Raw genomic sequence first — 17,398 nt, 5'->3', positions numbered from 1 at the left:
AAATATCCCAGCTGCACAGCCAGAACAACACACGTCTCGCTTCGCAGAACAAAACATTAATGCAGATTCTCTCCCATCAGGGATTGGGCTCGGATTTTAATCAGCACGCCATTCGTAGAGAGGGTGTCTTTTAGCTAAATGAGCTCTGTTTCATGTCTGGGAAAGAGCCTTGTAGGTAAAGAGCATGCAGGATGTTTTCATCAAAGAAGTCTGGCTGTTGATTTCTGCTTGACCTTTAGAAAATGAGATATTTCTTTTCCTGACACCTGCTTTTCACAGTAACAGTGGACATCCTTTCCTTCCTATGCTGCTCAATCACACTTATAGTGTTGTGTGCTCTATTCAAATACAGAGGTATTCTTTACAGCAGTGGTTCTCAAATGGTGTGGCAAGGCACACTAGTGTGCCTTAAGGCAAGTCCAGGTGCGCTGTGGGAATTTGTACAATACATTATTACTACAACTTTATGGCAAGCACTGTAACCAGGCCTGCCCACAGATCTGACTGGACCCCTGAAAAAACCCTGAGAATGGGCCCTCCCCAGTTGGGATTTACTGATGATGTCAGTGTCTGTGTTGGATCAGTAGCATTGGCGCTAACATCCTGGCTAACAGTTACCTCATTAAGAGCTGAAAAGCATGGCAAGGCAGATTGACAAGCATTGGTGTTGAAATAATTAATTCATGCTATTTTTAACCAAGTTAACCAATTTTTCTACCAATTTTTGCCACTTCTTTTGATATCTTAAACCATTTTGCTGTTTAATTTTTTTTTAAGGATTTTTGCCACTTCTTATTACTACTTTTAACCCATTTTTGCTACTTTTTGGAACTTTTTGGCACATCTAACCAATTTTTGCTACCTATTTGCCCCTTTTCGCCCAATTTTGCTATTGTTTGGCCATTTTTTGCCATTTTATCCCATGACTTTCAACCCCTATTTACCACCTTTTATCAGCTTTAACCCTTTTTTGTCACTTGTGATCTAGTTTGCCACCTTATTGACAATTTTTGACCACTTTTGCCTTAGTTTGACCAATTTTTTGCCCAATTTTGCCCTTTTTTAACACTTTTAACACTTTACCACCTTTTGACAACATTTAATTCTTTAAGACCACTTGTAACCCATTTTTGCTACTATTTTGACATTTTCAAGAGGTTTTTGCCAATTCCAACTCTTTTTTTTTTTTTTTTTTTTTTTTTACCAATTTTCACCCATTTCTGACTTTGTGTTGCCACTTTTTGCCCAATTCTGCCATGTTTTTTCATCACTTTTAACCCATTTTTTCCACCTTTTGCCCACTCTTGCCTTCTCCATGATCCTCCAGTTGGCTTGGTGCCAGAAAGCCTCACCTTTATCTCCTCTTATAGGTCACCTTGACTGTAACATTGAAAAAATCTATTTTGTTTCCATTTAAATATGATGTGCCTTGAGAATTTGGCTTAACCTTAGGTGTGCCTTGGTGAAAAAGTTTGAAAACCACTGCTTTGCAGCATGAGATGGAGCATTGTCATGCATGAAGGTAATTTTTCCACAGAAGGCACAGTTCTTCTTTTTGTACCATAGAAGAAAGTGGTCAGTCAGAAACTCTTTACACTTTGCGGAGGTCATTTTCACACCTTCAGGGACCCTAAAGGGGCCTAACAGCTCTCTCCCCATGATTCCTTCCACTTGATGGGACATGTTGGCCATCCACCAACCATCTACTAAGGACCTTCTCCAAACTGTTGCCGCAAAGTTGGAAGCGTAGCATTGTCCAAAATGTCTTGGTATGCTGAAGTATTCAGATTGGCCTTCACTGGAGATAAGACTCTAGACCAGTATTTCTCAAATGGTGTGGCAAGGCACACTGATGCTGAAGTACTGAAGCTGAACTAAGGCGGGAATAAGTATTGACACAACCCAAGTTGTGCACTGGATGTCTTTGCATGTTACCAAAGGGCATGGGGAAAAATGACAAAGTCCACACTCTTAGGGTGGAGTAAGCATGGCCTATGGAACTGTCCAGGCAGGTGGTGGGGTTGCCATGAGCCCAGAAACTGCCAGCGTTGTCTAGGCATATTATCCAGGGATGAAAAGGCCCAGACAAAGAGACTGTCGAGCTTGACCTTGGCTGCCGAGCACATCGTCCCATGGTGACTCCTTAGCCCCCTACATGCCTTATACTTATGAATAATACTATAAATGAACATGGTGTGCCTTGAGAATTTGGGTTGATTCCAGATGTGTCTTTGGCAGACAAAGTGTTCAAACCAGATGGATATGGCTGTTTCTGTGTTTCTCACTGGCGAATCCATCTTGCAAAGCTCTCGTCTGAACCGTTTGGGCCCGGTTAGAAAGTGACAGGACCAATCGGCATCGAGGGGCAGTACTTTAAGGCGTGGCGGAGTTGTGACATAAGCAAGCAACAACAAGAGGCAAAGGCAAGAAAGGCAAGAGAACAAAAAGCGGCAGTTTTATCAGAACTTGATGACATTTCTTAATTAATAGCAGAACAAAGAACAGCACTGAGTTGTTTTCTTTTCAAAAGCGACAGAAATTGTGTACTGACATGTCTGGAGTTGCCATGGTTCACGTTATGCAGTTCTCTATGGAGTTTACCCCTCAGTAGCAGCTACGTCACGTGTTTTGTTGCTCTGATTGGTCCGTAAAGATGTGACAGACAGAACGTTCATCCAATCACCCTCTCTGGCTCTGCCTTCTCAGACGCTCTGAGAAGGCTTTCCAGATGGATGTGCGAAACAAATCTATCTGGCATGTCAGGTTACTGATTTAGACCAAACCCTGAACAACCCCCCCCCCCCGAAAAAAAGCCCCATACCTTGAGCCCTCCTCCACCAAACATCACAGTTGGCACAATGCAGTCAGGCACGTTCTACTGGAGCCCGAATCGCCCATTTGACTGCCAAACAGATATGCGTGATTTGTCACTGCACAGAACACGTTTCTGCTGCTCCACTGTCGAGTGTCAGTGTGCTTTACACCACTCTATCCAATACTTGGCATTGGATTTGGTCATGTGAGGACATTTCTTAGAGCTCCCAGAACTCTTAAGCAGAGCGTTGGCGACTATTATGCACCATTCGCCTTGGCAGTCTTTGACCCTGCTCTTTGATTTTACGTAAACTTCCAGTTCGTGGCTGAGTTGCTGTTGTTCCTAAATGCTTCCACTTTCTAATAACATCACTTACAGTTAACTGCTAAAAACAGCAAATATGAGAACATCAGGAAATATACTTTCATTTCCATTGATCATAGTGTATCAACCCATTGGCCGGCTTTTAGCCATTTTCAAACTAACAGCTTTGTTAAGTTGTGGCTACATTTTTTAATGGTTATGGTCACCAGGGTTAGCATGCAAGTTGCTAAACACATTATTAGTGAAAATCTGAATAGAAACAGAGCTGCTAAAGGGCTATTAAAGTACTTGCTAGCATAGTTTGATGGGGTTTACAAGAGTAGTATGATGCAGTATAGCAAGAATTAGGCTTCCCAGTATAAAAACCATTACACAAACCATAAAACCTGACAACAAAGATGGTAGAGATCCTCATCTTTGAGGCAGTTTCTCCAGAGTCGAGCCTTGCAGGTTTGCTAACAGATTATGCTAACCCTGTGCAAAGGAAATGTCAAAGTGAAACAGACTTCTTCAAAGTCATTGCATAAATATTCACCCCTCGACAGAGGTCCAGCCAGTTGGTGCAGTCCAGTCACTGGTTAATCGGTATTCCTGGCTACCATTACACTAGAAGGACAAAAGAACACTCCAAGCAACTCAGAGAAAAGGTTATTGGAAATTATAAGTCAGGGGATTGATACAAAAATGTCCAAGGCACTGAACATTTCCAATAGTTCAGTTAAATTCACCATCAAGAAATGACCATCCCCACTGTGAAGCATGGTGGTGGCAGCATCATGCTGGGGGAATGCTTCTCTGCAGCCAGCCCTGGACGACTTGTAAAGGTAGGGGGTAAAATGAACACAGGAAAATATAGGAAAATCCTGGGCAAGCTTATTTGGTCTGCAAGAGTCAAAGCCAAGACCTTAACCCAATAGAAAGTTTGTGGCTGGACTTGAAAAGGGCTGTTCATGGCCGATCCCCTGGCTTGAGCAATTTTGCAAAGAGGAATGGAGTAAAATTGCAGTGTGTAAGCCCGAGCTTTTTCTACCAGAATAGACCTACCGCATTTTACACAAATAACGGCTGTTGAACAATCCGGGTAAAGTCGATCGTTTCTGTGTAAACATGGCCGAAGTTTCCCACTATGACTCAAAGTTTGAGAAAAAAAGGCCATCATGTGAATATGATCCACAGCAGATTCCTTTTACACCAGTCTCCACCCTCCATCCGCATGATGGATGGCCACTCTCTAAGAGGTGAGCCACTACAAACTCCTCTACAGATTAAGTCAATGTCTAAGCAAGGGCCAAAGTGCATTCAGTGTCCAAAGAGGATTGAATGGAATACAAGTGCATCGTGGTTAAATCCCTTGATGGAGGGCATTTAAGGCAAAATAACAAAAGCTTTTGATCAGTGAAGGCTTAAAGAAAATCCATTACTGCGGGCTAAAATGCCTTTAGTTCGAGCCCTGTAGTATCCATATAGAAACTCCACTGCACTGCATCACGTGTCCAAGACTGCTGGGAGCAGAAAGACCTATGTGGGACGATGACGATATGGCAGGAAAACTTAAACGCACACATTTCTTTCACACTCAGGATGCCAATTATTGACTTGACATGTTGGAATCTGTCCATGGTGCTGAAATGACTCGCTCGAGGATTTAACTCTTTCCTTTGGGCTGCATGGTTGCTTAATAGGAGAGAATCACACTGTGGAGACCTGCAAATAATCATCTCACAAACACAGGCTATTTTAAGACACCTAAACAATATCCTCTCCATCTGTACCTAATAGGCACACCAGTGAGTACAACAGACATGAGCCCATTTTTTAAATTTAGCACTGTATTAGTTTCATACGTATAAATAGAACCCAGATCATCAAGTTATTTTCTTCAGAGTTGTCCCTTTTGTGGTTCACCACAGGCTGATATTTACCCATAAGGAATTTGAATGTAAAAAAAAAACGATTACCATTAAATCAGTCTTTTCTCATTTCCGCTTTAAGTTCCTATACATGTTTCCTATATAATTAGAATCATTGATTTTTCCTGTCGTTCTAGGCCACTCATATTATGTATGTGTGATTAGAGATGCGGTTGCGTCACCGGCTCGGTGGCTGCCTGGGACAGATGACTCGCGCAGATGTAGCGTCAAGCCGGACGGAACGAAACCGGAAGTTGGAATCAGAGGTAGTTTCAAAATACGACTGAGTGATTTCATCAGTATTTACCAGATATATCCTCAGTCATACTAAATTAACTAGTTTAAATTCGTTTACTTTGCACTTAATATTTTTTCCAGCAACTAAAGGAACTTATAACAACAATAAATTTATCGTATGTGATTTCTTAATTCAACCAAAATGGCCATCAATTTACTACAACACATCTGTCACTAGAATAAAGCCGAGTTATAAATATTTATAACGTAATTGTTGCTATCATATGCCTTACATTTTTTACAACAATGCATTTCTACATTTCCTATTACATATTTTTGTTGATAAATCTATCTTTTTAAACTTTTTTTTTTACTCGATTCAATTGAAATCAGACTGCTATGACCATTTTATTCTGATAACCTTTAAAACTGCGCTTATTTTAGTCAATTATTAAGCTAGTTTGATGGATAAAAGTTCCAATTTATATGAATGCCAACTTTACTTTGAAAACTGGACTAGAAATGAGAGGGTTAAGCTTCTTTTAAATTTCGATTTATGTGTTTGAAGATGCTTGTCTAAATATAATTTCAACTGTAACTCAAATGGAATTTTGTTCTGATAACATTTTATTGCTAAATAAAACAAAAAATATCCATATTAGGCCAATTTTTGGCCATTATAGAAGCTATAGTGCCTGCTTTATAGCTATTCCTGGTCTACATTAAACCTTTTTTTTTTTTTTTTTAAATTAGGCGCAGTCACTTGCTAAAGCTAGTTAAGCGTGTTAGCATCATTATGCTAATCAAGGGTACTGCTATTATAACTGCAATGCAGTTTTTACTATAATGTCGGTACATTTTTGGGTTTAGAGATTGTTTTATTTTGATATTTTGTCACTTAAATGGGACTACTGTTATGCTAGTTTTTATATGTTAACACTGTATGCGGTTTTGAGTGACATAATTCACATAATTAGCATATTTTTGTCAGCTTTGTAAACATTTTTCATGAGTGACTTTTAGTCTACATGACACCATTCTTTTGAAAATTGGATTCAAAGTCGCATTGAAAAGCTAATTATTTATATTAAGTATCATTATGCTAATTGGATGTAATGCGTTTGTTACTTCAATACGTTTTTTTACTCCTTAATGTCTGCTTTTGAAGATTTTTTAAAAATATTTTTGACGTTTTGTCACTTATATTGGTTGGCTAATATGCTAGTTTTTGTTACGTTTACATTTTACACGGTTCAGAGCTACATAATTGAAATAATAAACATATTAGCATATTTTTTGTCAGCTTTGTAGCCATTAAAACCTTTTTTCTGAGCAACTTTAAGTCTATATAACACCATTCTTTTGAATACTGGAATCAAAGTCACATTGAAAAGTTAATTTATATTCTAAACATCATTATGATAATCAAGTGTAATGCGTTAAGCCAGTTTATCTTACAACCATGATCATGCTAATCACACACAATAATATTTCCACTGCATGCATTTCAAATTTCTAATTAAAGGATATTTTTGTGTTTGATGATTTTTTTTTTACTTTAAATTACTTAAATGAGATGGCTAAGGGGCAGTTGTTTTTGTTTTGTTTGAATTTCACAGTGATATGAGCTACGCACATCGAATAATATCCATATTTGGCATATTTTCTCTATTTTAGCGGTATTAAGACATCTTAAAACCGGGATTTACAGACTACATTGCGTCATTATTTTGAAAACTCGACCGGAAGTCACGGTGTTCAGCTACTTTAGCTTGCAGCCTTCGCGCGCGGATCAGATGCTGATCAGCAGTTGGCTTTGGCAGGACAGCCGAGCCCGAACGCTGCTCACGTGCGGATGTGCCGTCTCGCGCTGTCATGTAACACGAGTTATTTCAACCACTGTGACATTTTTAAGGGAAAATGGTGTTTATTTTGTTGAGGAAATAACTTGAACGGTCACAGATTTAACTTTAAGAAGTGGACCTGCTCTCGTGCAGCAGGACGAGGCCAGTTAGTAAAGCCCTTCGGAACATGTTCGCACCTGCCTCTGGGACTTTAACTCCTGCTTCTTGACTCACAGGAGCACCACGTTTCGTTACCTGAAGTGAAGCTGCAGGATGAGCCGAGGGGAGGAGGACTCGGACATCACGTTACCGTTTGTGCCGACGGCGTGATTTACAGTTTTTGCCACCATGGAGGAGAAGTTCAATAGACTCATCTTCATTCCCATTGCGGCGGTGCTCTTCTTAATGATTGGCTACCAGTATGTGTGCCCGTCCGACAGCAACACCTGCTACTTCAGAAGTGACGAGAAAGGGCTTTTCCAGCGCTATTCATCAGGGTTTGAGTTAGTTTACACAGAGCCGGAGGCGGACGAGGACCTTCCCTCCAAAATTACATCCAAATTTAACTTCACGGAGCGGGACTTGGACCGGCACGTCGACTTCAACATCCGGGGAGACGATGTTATGGTGTTCCTCCATATTCAGAAAACCGGCGGGACGACGTTTGGGCGGCACCTGGTCAAAAACATCCAGCTGGAGCAGCCCTGCGACTGTATGCCCGGACAGAGAAAATGCACTTGTCACCGGCCAGGGAAAGCAGAGTCGTGGCTCTTCTCGCGGTTCTCCACGGGCTGGAGTTGTGGGTTGCACGCGGACTGGACGGAGCTCACGAGCTGTGTGCCTGTGGTGATGAACAAAAGGGACAAGAAGAATGCACAGAAAAGCAAAAGGTGAGGTGTGCGACCTGCTGGACAGGTGTACAGAGGGCAAAAGTCACTCATTTGTGCTCTAATAAATAGGTAACTGTAATATAACTAACTTTATTATTCACTTGTTCATCTATTTACTCATTTTAATGATCAATTTAAGTCTAAAGTCGACCCGTAGTGACTATACCTCATTCATAGATCAGTCACTTAGTCACATATTAACTCCCTCAATCACAACACTGACTGACTAACTCCTGCCTTGGTTTACATGCCAATTAATTTATTAACTCTCATTGCCATTAGGCAAAAGGTAGGCAATGCCCAGAGCCTCCTGCACCAAGCTGTCTCAAGGCACAGCTGAAAGTGGCATCAGATGTAGGGCGTGCATCAAAAATGATTTCAGTAATAGAGATGAGTATTAAGAATGTAATAAAGGTGACCAGAGTGCTAAAAATAGCATTTAAAGAGAATCTGATTGGCAAAAATTCCCATGGGCAGGACCTCTAGACCTCCTACTGGGTTCAAGCCCTTCAAAAAGCCCAATTTTGTCTTTGTATCTAACCAGTAATAGAAAGGTAGATCAATATGGCCATATCAGATTTCTAAAGTTGTGGATTACTGTGTTAAATATGACATTAAATACATTATTTGTGGTGAAAAAACTGATTTCACATCTTTATTGTGCATATGTGAAGACCTTTTTAAACTACTGACATGGAGTGTAAAGTCTTCACTAGCTCTGATTGCCTTAAATGAAAAGAAGAAGGGCTTCGTTGCTCGTTGCCTTGGGCCTCAAATGACTAAAACCATCCCTGCTCGCTCGTTCTTTTTCTTTTTCACTGGCACGCTCACTCATTCATTTATTCACTCACTCATTCAGTTATTAGTCAACTCAGACTTCATTTATAGCACGTTTAGTACCAATTCATAATAAATACAGTCTCAACATAAAAAAAGACTAGGGCGAGGCCATACTATCTGTTATACTATTTATTCAGAAGGAAGCATAGACATAATGTCTGTTTGATGATAGCTTATAAAGTTAAATATTGGTGTCAACAGATATCAAAATTCTGCCAAGCCAGAAGGGCTGGGCAGTATGGCCCGCTTTTTTCACATCAGACCCAGTTTTTGTGTTTGATCAGTTTTCTTTCTTGCTTAAAAAAGAAAAGACATGACTCAGAACAAGTTTTGCTCTAGTATCTGGGGATGTACAGTATTATCAGCATGAGTTTAATATAGGCAGGCATTATCTTAAAGTTATAAATATTTCTGCTGATATTTCTGATAAATCAGCTGTAAATATCAGCTTACAATGACTGTAAATATCAACAGTATATATTGGCCCGTGTGGACTGTTTTCAGCCCATAAATGCTTTTAATATTGGCCTACATCTGCTTTAAATATCTGTGTACATCATCTGTAAATAGCGGTTTATATCTGCAGTGAATATTTGCCTGTATTGGCTTTAAATATCGGCTTAACTCAGCTCTAACTATTGGTCTGAAATGGCTCAAAATGTTGCCCTATATCAACTGTAAATATCAGCCTATAATGACTGTAAATATCAACAGTATATATCGGCCCACACTGGCTGTAAATATAGGCAAATATGGACTGTTATCAAGCTAAAACGGCTGTAAATATCAGCCTATAAAGCCTTTTAATATTGGCCTACATCAGCTTTAAACATAAGACTATAACAGCTGTAAATATCTGCCTCTATCAGATGTAAATATCAGCTTATATCAGCTGGGAATATTACCCTAAACTGACTTTAAATATTGGCCTCTATTGGCCATTAATATCAGCCTTTAAAGGTTTTAAATACCTACTTATATCAGCAATCAATATCGGCTTATGGCTTTAAGTATCAGCCTCTATTAGCTGTAAATTTTGGCCTTTTAAAGCTATCTGCTTATATCAGCTGTCAATACCAGCACATATGGCTTTATATTGGCCCATATCAACTATAAATATCAGCCTCTATAAGCTGTGTTTATTAGCCTTTAAAGGCTTTAAATATCAGCCTATATCAGCTGTAAATTCCCAGCTGATATTGACTTTAAATATTGCCTGATATCTGCTGCAAATATCAGCCAATATTGGCTTCAAATGTTGGCCCCTATTGGCTCTAAACATCCACTGGCTTTAAATATCTTGGCCAGATGAATGTATAAGTGACCTACATAATCAGCTGGTAACAGGTGTAAATATCAGCCCTAAATATTGGCCTATATTGGCTTTAAATACTGGCATATATCAGCTATAAAAATCAGGCTAAATTGGCTTTAAATATTGGTAAATATTAGATGTAAAAATGAGCAAAGATAAGCTGTAAACATCAGCCAAAATTGGCATAAAATATCACCTTATATTAGCTGTCAGTACATGCCTGTATTGGCTTTAAATTTCAGCTTATATAAACATTAAATATTTGCCAGGATTGGCCATTAATATATGCCCTAAATCAGCTGTAAATATCAGCCTGTATTGACTTTAAATATTGGCTAATATATGCAATAAATAAATAAATATATATATATAGATATACATATATAACAATAGCTTTGAACAAAAGTAATTCTGGGGTTAAAGAGTGAGCTAAAAACTTGTCCTACTATGTAGTTTCAAGGAAGAACATAAATTAGTATTTAGAGTACCATGAGGAATAATGTTGTCTATTTGAAACAGTTGTATTTTCACAAGAACCTAGGCAAACCGTACAACTTGGCATCTTTTTGTAATACATTTGGTATTAATAAGAAAGAAAATTGAGCCCAGTATTAGAAAATATGTATTGTACATCCCTAATGTTGTTACAGTGATAAGGAACAGTCGCCTTTTACCAGGCATAAACCTCAGGCAGAACTAGACTCATGTTAAACATCCATCTGCTGAAACTCTTCACTCATGCACACACCTCTTAACTAACACCTTTCTTAACACAGTCACTAAAAAACCCATAACTTATTTACTCACACACCTATTCACTCACTCACTCATTTACTCTCTTACTTATTCATTCATCCACAAATAGAGCCAGACCCTTCAGTCACTCACACCCTTTCCTTTCTCTACTTATAGAGCCACTCACTTATTCTCTACTTTGAAGCTCTCTTCACATTTGGAGTGAAATTTTCGAGAGAAATTCAGGGAGATTTTCCCTGAAGTCCTCCTGAGTTGGGTGTCCATATGTGCACCTCATAGCTGGAGACTTTCCCTGTCAGATAAGGCAGGTGTCTTCTCACCTGTGCACCCTGACTTAAAGTAGAAATATACAGCCAGGCTGGCAGGAGAAAGTCAGGGTGAAGTCAAAAATAAGGCTGTTTAACTTCACTCATGCAGCTCACTTTGGGAGAATTCTGGCAATTTCAGGAGATTTGTGCATGGTGCATTGTGTCATAGGTGCCTCGGTGGCCTCTCTCACTAGTCTTCTTCTTGCACGCTGGTGTGAGGACAGCCTGATCCAGGCAGATTTACACATGTACATATTCCTTCCATAACCTATTTTTTTGAGTTGCTTGGAGTGTTCTTTTGCCCTCGTGGTGTAATGGTAGCCAGGAATACTGATAACCAGTGGCTGGACCTTCCAGACACAGGTGTCTTTATTCTACAATCACTTGAGACACATCCACTGACCTCAGGTGATCCCTGTTTCCCTAATCATGAGACTGCTAGCACCAGTTGGACCTCTGTTGAATTAGGTCAGTCACTTTACAGGGGTTGAATATTTATGCAGTCACTTATTTAACACTATATATTTCTGTTTAACTGACATTATTTTGTAGAAATCTGTTTTCACCTTGACTCTGAAGGTTTTTTTGTTCAAAAAAGCCAAATTATGACTATGATTGATTTTTCAAATCATTAAAAGGGGAATTATGTTTGTAGGCTAATAATTTACATCCAGTTTCCACCATTTATGGGTTTTGAGCTGACTAGTCTAAAGTCATATAAACAAATTCTGTAAAGCAGTGTTAATTTCTTCGACTAAAACTATGAGTAAAACTGTTCATCGACAGCCTTTTTTCTATGACAGACACTAGACTTAGACTAACAAAAATAGATCTGTGATGACTAAAACTGACAAAAACATAGTTTAGTTTTTGTCATAATGACTAAAACAAGATTAAAATGTAATGTAGTTTTTGTCGGACATTCAAAATTCATGACATTTCTCCATTGTAGGTAAATCTGTGAAAAAAACTATGCATCTGTATCCATTCTGCCTCTCAGCTGTAGAAAGCAGGAACCCCAGATTTAGCAGAGTGCAGAGAACACACTACCATGACTTGGTACCAAGTTTAGGCAAGAAAATAAATGCTAGCTTAGACTATGACTAAAATGTGAGGACTTTTTATGGACTAAAACTAGACTAAAATGTTTTGGGTTTTCATTGACTAAAACTAGACTAAAACTGAAAAAGGGTAGAAATTAAAATGTGACTAAAAATAAACTGCATTTCATTTAAAGACTAAAACTAAAATCTACTTTAAAAATAGCTGCCAAAATTAACACTGCTGTAAAGAAGCTGGTTCAGGAAATTTGACTACTGCAAAATTATAAGATAAATGCAAATGATAAGGAAAAAAAGTCATATTAATGAGATAAAGAGTCATAATTAAGAGATAAAAAGTCATAATTAAGAGCTAAATAGTCATAATTAAGAGATAAAAAGTCATGATAATGAGATAAAAAGTCAAAATTATGAGATTTAAAAAGTCATAATTATGAGATAAAAAGTACAAATTTTGGGGTTAAGTGAAATAAAAATGAGAAAAAAGGTCCAAATTTTGAGATTAAAAGTCAAAATTATGTTATAAAACATCAAAATTAAAAAACTCATTATAAGAAAAAGTAGAAACCATGAGATAAAAAGTCAAAATTATGAGACAAAAAGTCAAATTTTTTAGATTAAAATGCATGATTATAAGGTAAAAAGTCGAAATAGGAGATAAAAGTCAAAATTTTGAGATTAAAAAAATCATAATTGTTAGATGATGGTTAAAATTTTGTGATATAAACTCAAAAATATGAGGAAAAAAAGTTGAAATTTTGAGATAACTTTTATCTCATAATTTCAACATTTCGTCTCATAATTATCACTTAGGATTATTGTTATTTTTTTTTATGGCTTAACATTTTTACATTTTTCTTTTTAGTGGCAGAAATGGGCTTCCATATACTAGAGATGCACCAACAGTAAAAAATGATGGTTGTTTCATTTTAGCTGATGCATCTGTGCAGCCCTAGGTCATGCTTTCAGATGGTTTTTATATTTGATACATCTGCTGCATTTATCTTCATCATGATAGTGATATCATGCCGATTATAGTGCACATCTGTAGATCTGAAAGCAGACCAACAAGAGCGAGGGGAAGCAATCACACTTGAGCACGGTAAAACAATAATGCCTAATATGAGAAGTCAGATATTGCCCCTCTTGTTCAGTCATTCACTCACACCTCAATAACTTTATCTTCATTTGTTATCTTCAGTATCGCTCTGATTAGCTGTAAAAGGTGAAAACATGTTGTCAGTTTGACCTCGCTGTAAATTGAATATCTGCATGTGTAAAGTGTCTAAGAAGTGGTGTGAAGATGACACTTCAGGCGTTTTTTTTTTCTAACAGGTATTTTCCAGCTTGTCAGGCTTAGTTGACCGTACACGATGGTAAAAGACGTTTCATTGAGGGAACAACAGGAGGTCAGCTTTGTCATTAGGTTAGCTTACCTCAAAGCATTCAGTCAAGGTTGTGACACCAATTTCTCCCTGGCTCTTAATTACCTCACGGTCGAGGCACGCCAAGCATATGTGGCCTTATTGGCATGTAATGTGGAGCTGTTAAAGCTGCCGTGTTAACAACCACACCACATGGCGTGTCAACACCAGCAGGTGCGTCTTCCAGCACTCTAAGATCCGGACCGCATCCGTGTCTGAAGGTAATTACAGAACAAAGCTTAAGGGAGTAAATCACTTAAGAAGGCTCAGGTCCTCTGAGGTGTGCTGCCCGCGTTTTGAAACCAATTTACCTTACAATTGGTTCAGAGTGCAAATCTCCATATGTTACCAAGAGGGGTCGACAAGGACGGGGGAGCGCCTGGAAGAATCCTTCCAATCCATTAACTGTCCTCTGTGGCAGCCATCAGACTTAATTTAATGCTTTTAAATAATTTTGATGTGCTGCCTCTGAGCCAGATCAGCACTGCGAGTGAATCAACAACACTCCAGTCAACACTTGTCAGCTCAATATAATAGTCACAGGAAACTCTGCACTCAATATCGTGGCACTTTGCTTGTTCAAGACTGACTGCAGACATAATTTGGCTTAATTTTTCTCCAAAGTTGGGGCAAAATCTGTGCTACGCAGCAGTTTTCCTGCAACTAAGTGTCAATTTTTACTAATTATTTTGACAGAAAAAGCAATGATTTCCACTTAGAGCGCTAATGAGTGGTGAATGAACGCTTGTGGGTGTTGACTTACAGACAGTTTTTATTACGAACCAGACAATAAACCATATAATTTGATACTGCACTGAGCAGTCATGAAAAGTACTCACAGTTAATGTGATACCTAATTGATCCATGCAGGGAAATACTCTGTTTCCACCCCCAGAGAGAGGTCAGAGGCCAGTGACGATCCTGAGCAGCTTTAGAGGATTCAATGTCTTTCTCAAGGGCACTTCTGCCACTTATGACAGTAACAGAGAAACAAATATGTGAAGTTTTTATTTGAAGGTATTTATTTTGTCCTTCAGGATCCAGTCTTTGAGTGAGAACGGCTGTTATACAAAATGTGTCCTCATGAACACATGCATGTGTGATTAAACAATGTGAACAGCTGTAGCCCATACTACAGATACATGGGTAAATTATCAATCTATTTATTGTGAAGGGGCCTGGCTTTGAAAGGACCTTTGGTACAAGGTAAACAAACATTTTGCAGTACATTATCATGCAGCTGTAATTATTTGAAAAATGCATTCTCACATCAATAAAACTTCTATTCCTGGAGTTTGTTCTGGATATAATTATACTTGAAACATTCAGGGTTAAAACAGGCGACTAACTGTCAACATTTAGCTAGCTTTGCCTGACACAACATTTTAAGCTAGCAGTTCACAGATTTTGCTGCTGTTGGAAGCAAAAATGTATTACTAATTACATTTCCTGACTCATTTAAAGTATAATTAAAAATAATTAGGCTCTAAAATGCATGACTGGACAAGCCCAGATACAGTAGGTGACAGTTTGCTAGCTTAAGAACGCAAGACTCTGAGCTAGCAGTGCGATGTTGTTTGCTTCTTTAAAATAATAGTTTCTAGTGCCGTAGATCTCTGGCAGACTGAATGAGATTGTTCTCCTGTATTTTACTGCATTCATTTCACCCCTCTACCTTTACAAGCCTTCCAGGGCTGCTGAGAAGCATCCCCACAGCATGATGCTGCCACCACAGTGCTTCACAGTAGGAACGGTCTTGTCCAATGGTGACCATGGAGTCTTCCACATGGCTTTTGGTGAACTGTAGTCCAGATTTAATGAGTTTTCTTCAACAGTGTCTTTCTCTTTGCCACTCTCCCATAAAGCTTTGACTGGTGAAGAACCTGGGCAAGTTTTTGTAAGCAGAGTCTCTCTCTTATCTCAGTTGCTGAAGCTTGTAACTCCTTCAGAGTAGTCATAGGTGTCTTGGTGGCCTCTCTCACTAGTCTCCTTCTTGCACGGTTACTCTAGGCATATATCAATCCCCTGACTTACACTTTTCAATAACCTATTCTCTGAGTTGTTTAGGGTGTCTTTTGTCTTCATGGTGTAATGGTAGCCAGGAATACTGATGAACCAGTGAGTGGACCTTCCAGACACAGGTGTGTTTATACTGCAGTCACTTCAGACACATTCACTGCACTCAGGTGATCCTCATTTCATTAATTGTGAGACTGCTAGAACCAGTTGGCTGCACCTCTGTTGGATTAGGTCAGTCACTATAAAGAAGGTGAATATTTACGCAGTCGCTTATTCAACCTTACATATTCTTATTTTATTGACATTACCTTGTAGAAATCTGTTTTCACTTTGCCATAAAGAGTTTTTGTTGTCAAAAAAGCCAAATTATATTAACCATGATTAATTTATAAAATAAATAAAAGGGTAAAACATCCAAGGGGGCTGAATGCTTTTTATGGAAACTTTAATTTTCACACTTTGAATTGACAGGGGAAAAATAATGCATTGGCAGTTTACATCTTATTACATTACAGTCTAAGCTAGCAGCACAGTGTCGCTGTGCAAAGCTGTTGTTTGCAGGTCTAAAATATTAGTCTGTTGTCACAGCTATAGCTGTTTAGATTATTTAAATTTTTTTTTTACCTTGAAATATAATTATTTTTCACTTAGAATAAGAATTGAAAGTTACTGTGGTAAAAATAAAGCACAAGAAAACCTCTGCTAGCTGACATTTCGCTCACTAACATTGAACTTTAAGCTAGTAATGCGGGATTGTTGTTTGCTTCCAGAAGTTTCTAGAGGAAAGTGTCTGTTAAAGTAACAATGGGCTACTTTGATTTGAATCATTTCAACTTTAAACTAAGAAATAAACATTGTTAAAATGTGTGAACAACGAATTTATAGTTGACATTTAGCTAGCTTCAGCTAACAGATTTACGGTAGCAGTGCATGGTTTTTGTTTGTTGCTTTAAAAGAGTAGGTTTTGGTTGCCGCCAAAATATCTACGATAATTATGTAAGCCAAAGCAATGACAAAAGATAGCTGAAACTTTAAGTTTAATTAACTTTAAATAAAAATTACAGGATTAAAATCTATGACAATTAGCAGTTTGTTAGCTTAAGCTAACATTGCAGTCTCAGCTAATGCACTGCGGCTGTTTAACTAAAATTTATTGTTGCAACCAAGGTATATTACTATCTGGGCGAAAACAATTAAATAATTATTGTAACTTAAAGTTAACAAGAGCTGCTGGGTTAAACTGTGGGACCAGAAATCACTGATAGTCGACATTTTGCTAGCTTTAATAAGCTAGCACTGCTAGTTTCCAGTACCATCAATAATGTATTGTATTGTGTGCCATAGTGGTAATACATATTTATATTTTCTTTAAATTCATATTCTGTTAACTGTAGATATTATAATTTAGGGTTGAATAAAGCTGATAACCAACTTTTTGTTAGCTTTGAATATTTTTTTAGCTAGCAGTGTGGTGTTGTGTTTTCCAACTTTAAAGTAGTGTTGTTTGGTTGAAGTAGTTGTTGTTAAGGCAATTAACCAAAATATAACTTTATCTATTTTAAATGTATCTACTGAAATGTTAAATTAGTGGAAAAATATTGCATTAAGATGAAATATAAAAGAAACATTGATAGACACTTGGCTAGCTTTAATAA

General features: G+C 38.1%; 1 protein-coding gene across 1 annotated transcript in view; it reads left to right on the top strand.

Moving 5' to 3' along the window:
* Window positions 1–7,114: 7,114 nt before the first annotated feature.
* The window catches only part of LOC121506351 (heparan-sulfate 6-O-sulfotransferase 3-B-like), a 50,867-nt gene continuing 40,583 nt past the window's right edge, over window positions 7,115–17,398 (top strand). Inside the window, exon 1 of the mRNA XM_041782124.1 lies at window positions 7,115–8,020. Coding sequence (XP_041638058.1) covers window positions 7,479–8,020 — 542 coding nt within the window. The 5' untranslated portion in view covers window positions 7,115–7,478. The remainder of the gene's footprint in view (window positions 8,021–17,398) is intronic.

This window comes from Cheilinus undulatus, linkage group 24 (assembly GCF_018320785.1).
Source record: "Cheilinus undulatus linkage group 24, ASM1832078v1, whole genome shotgun sequence".
NCBI classification, from domain to species: domain Eukaryota; kingdom Metazoa; phylum Chordata; class Actinopteri; order Labriformes; family Labridae; genus Cheilinus; species Cheilinus undulatus.
The sequence above is the reverse complement of the archived record's forward strand: the minus strand, read 5'-3'. Positions and strand labels throughout refer to the sequence as shown.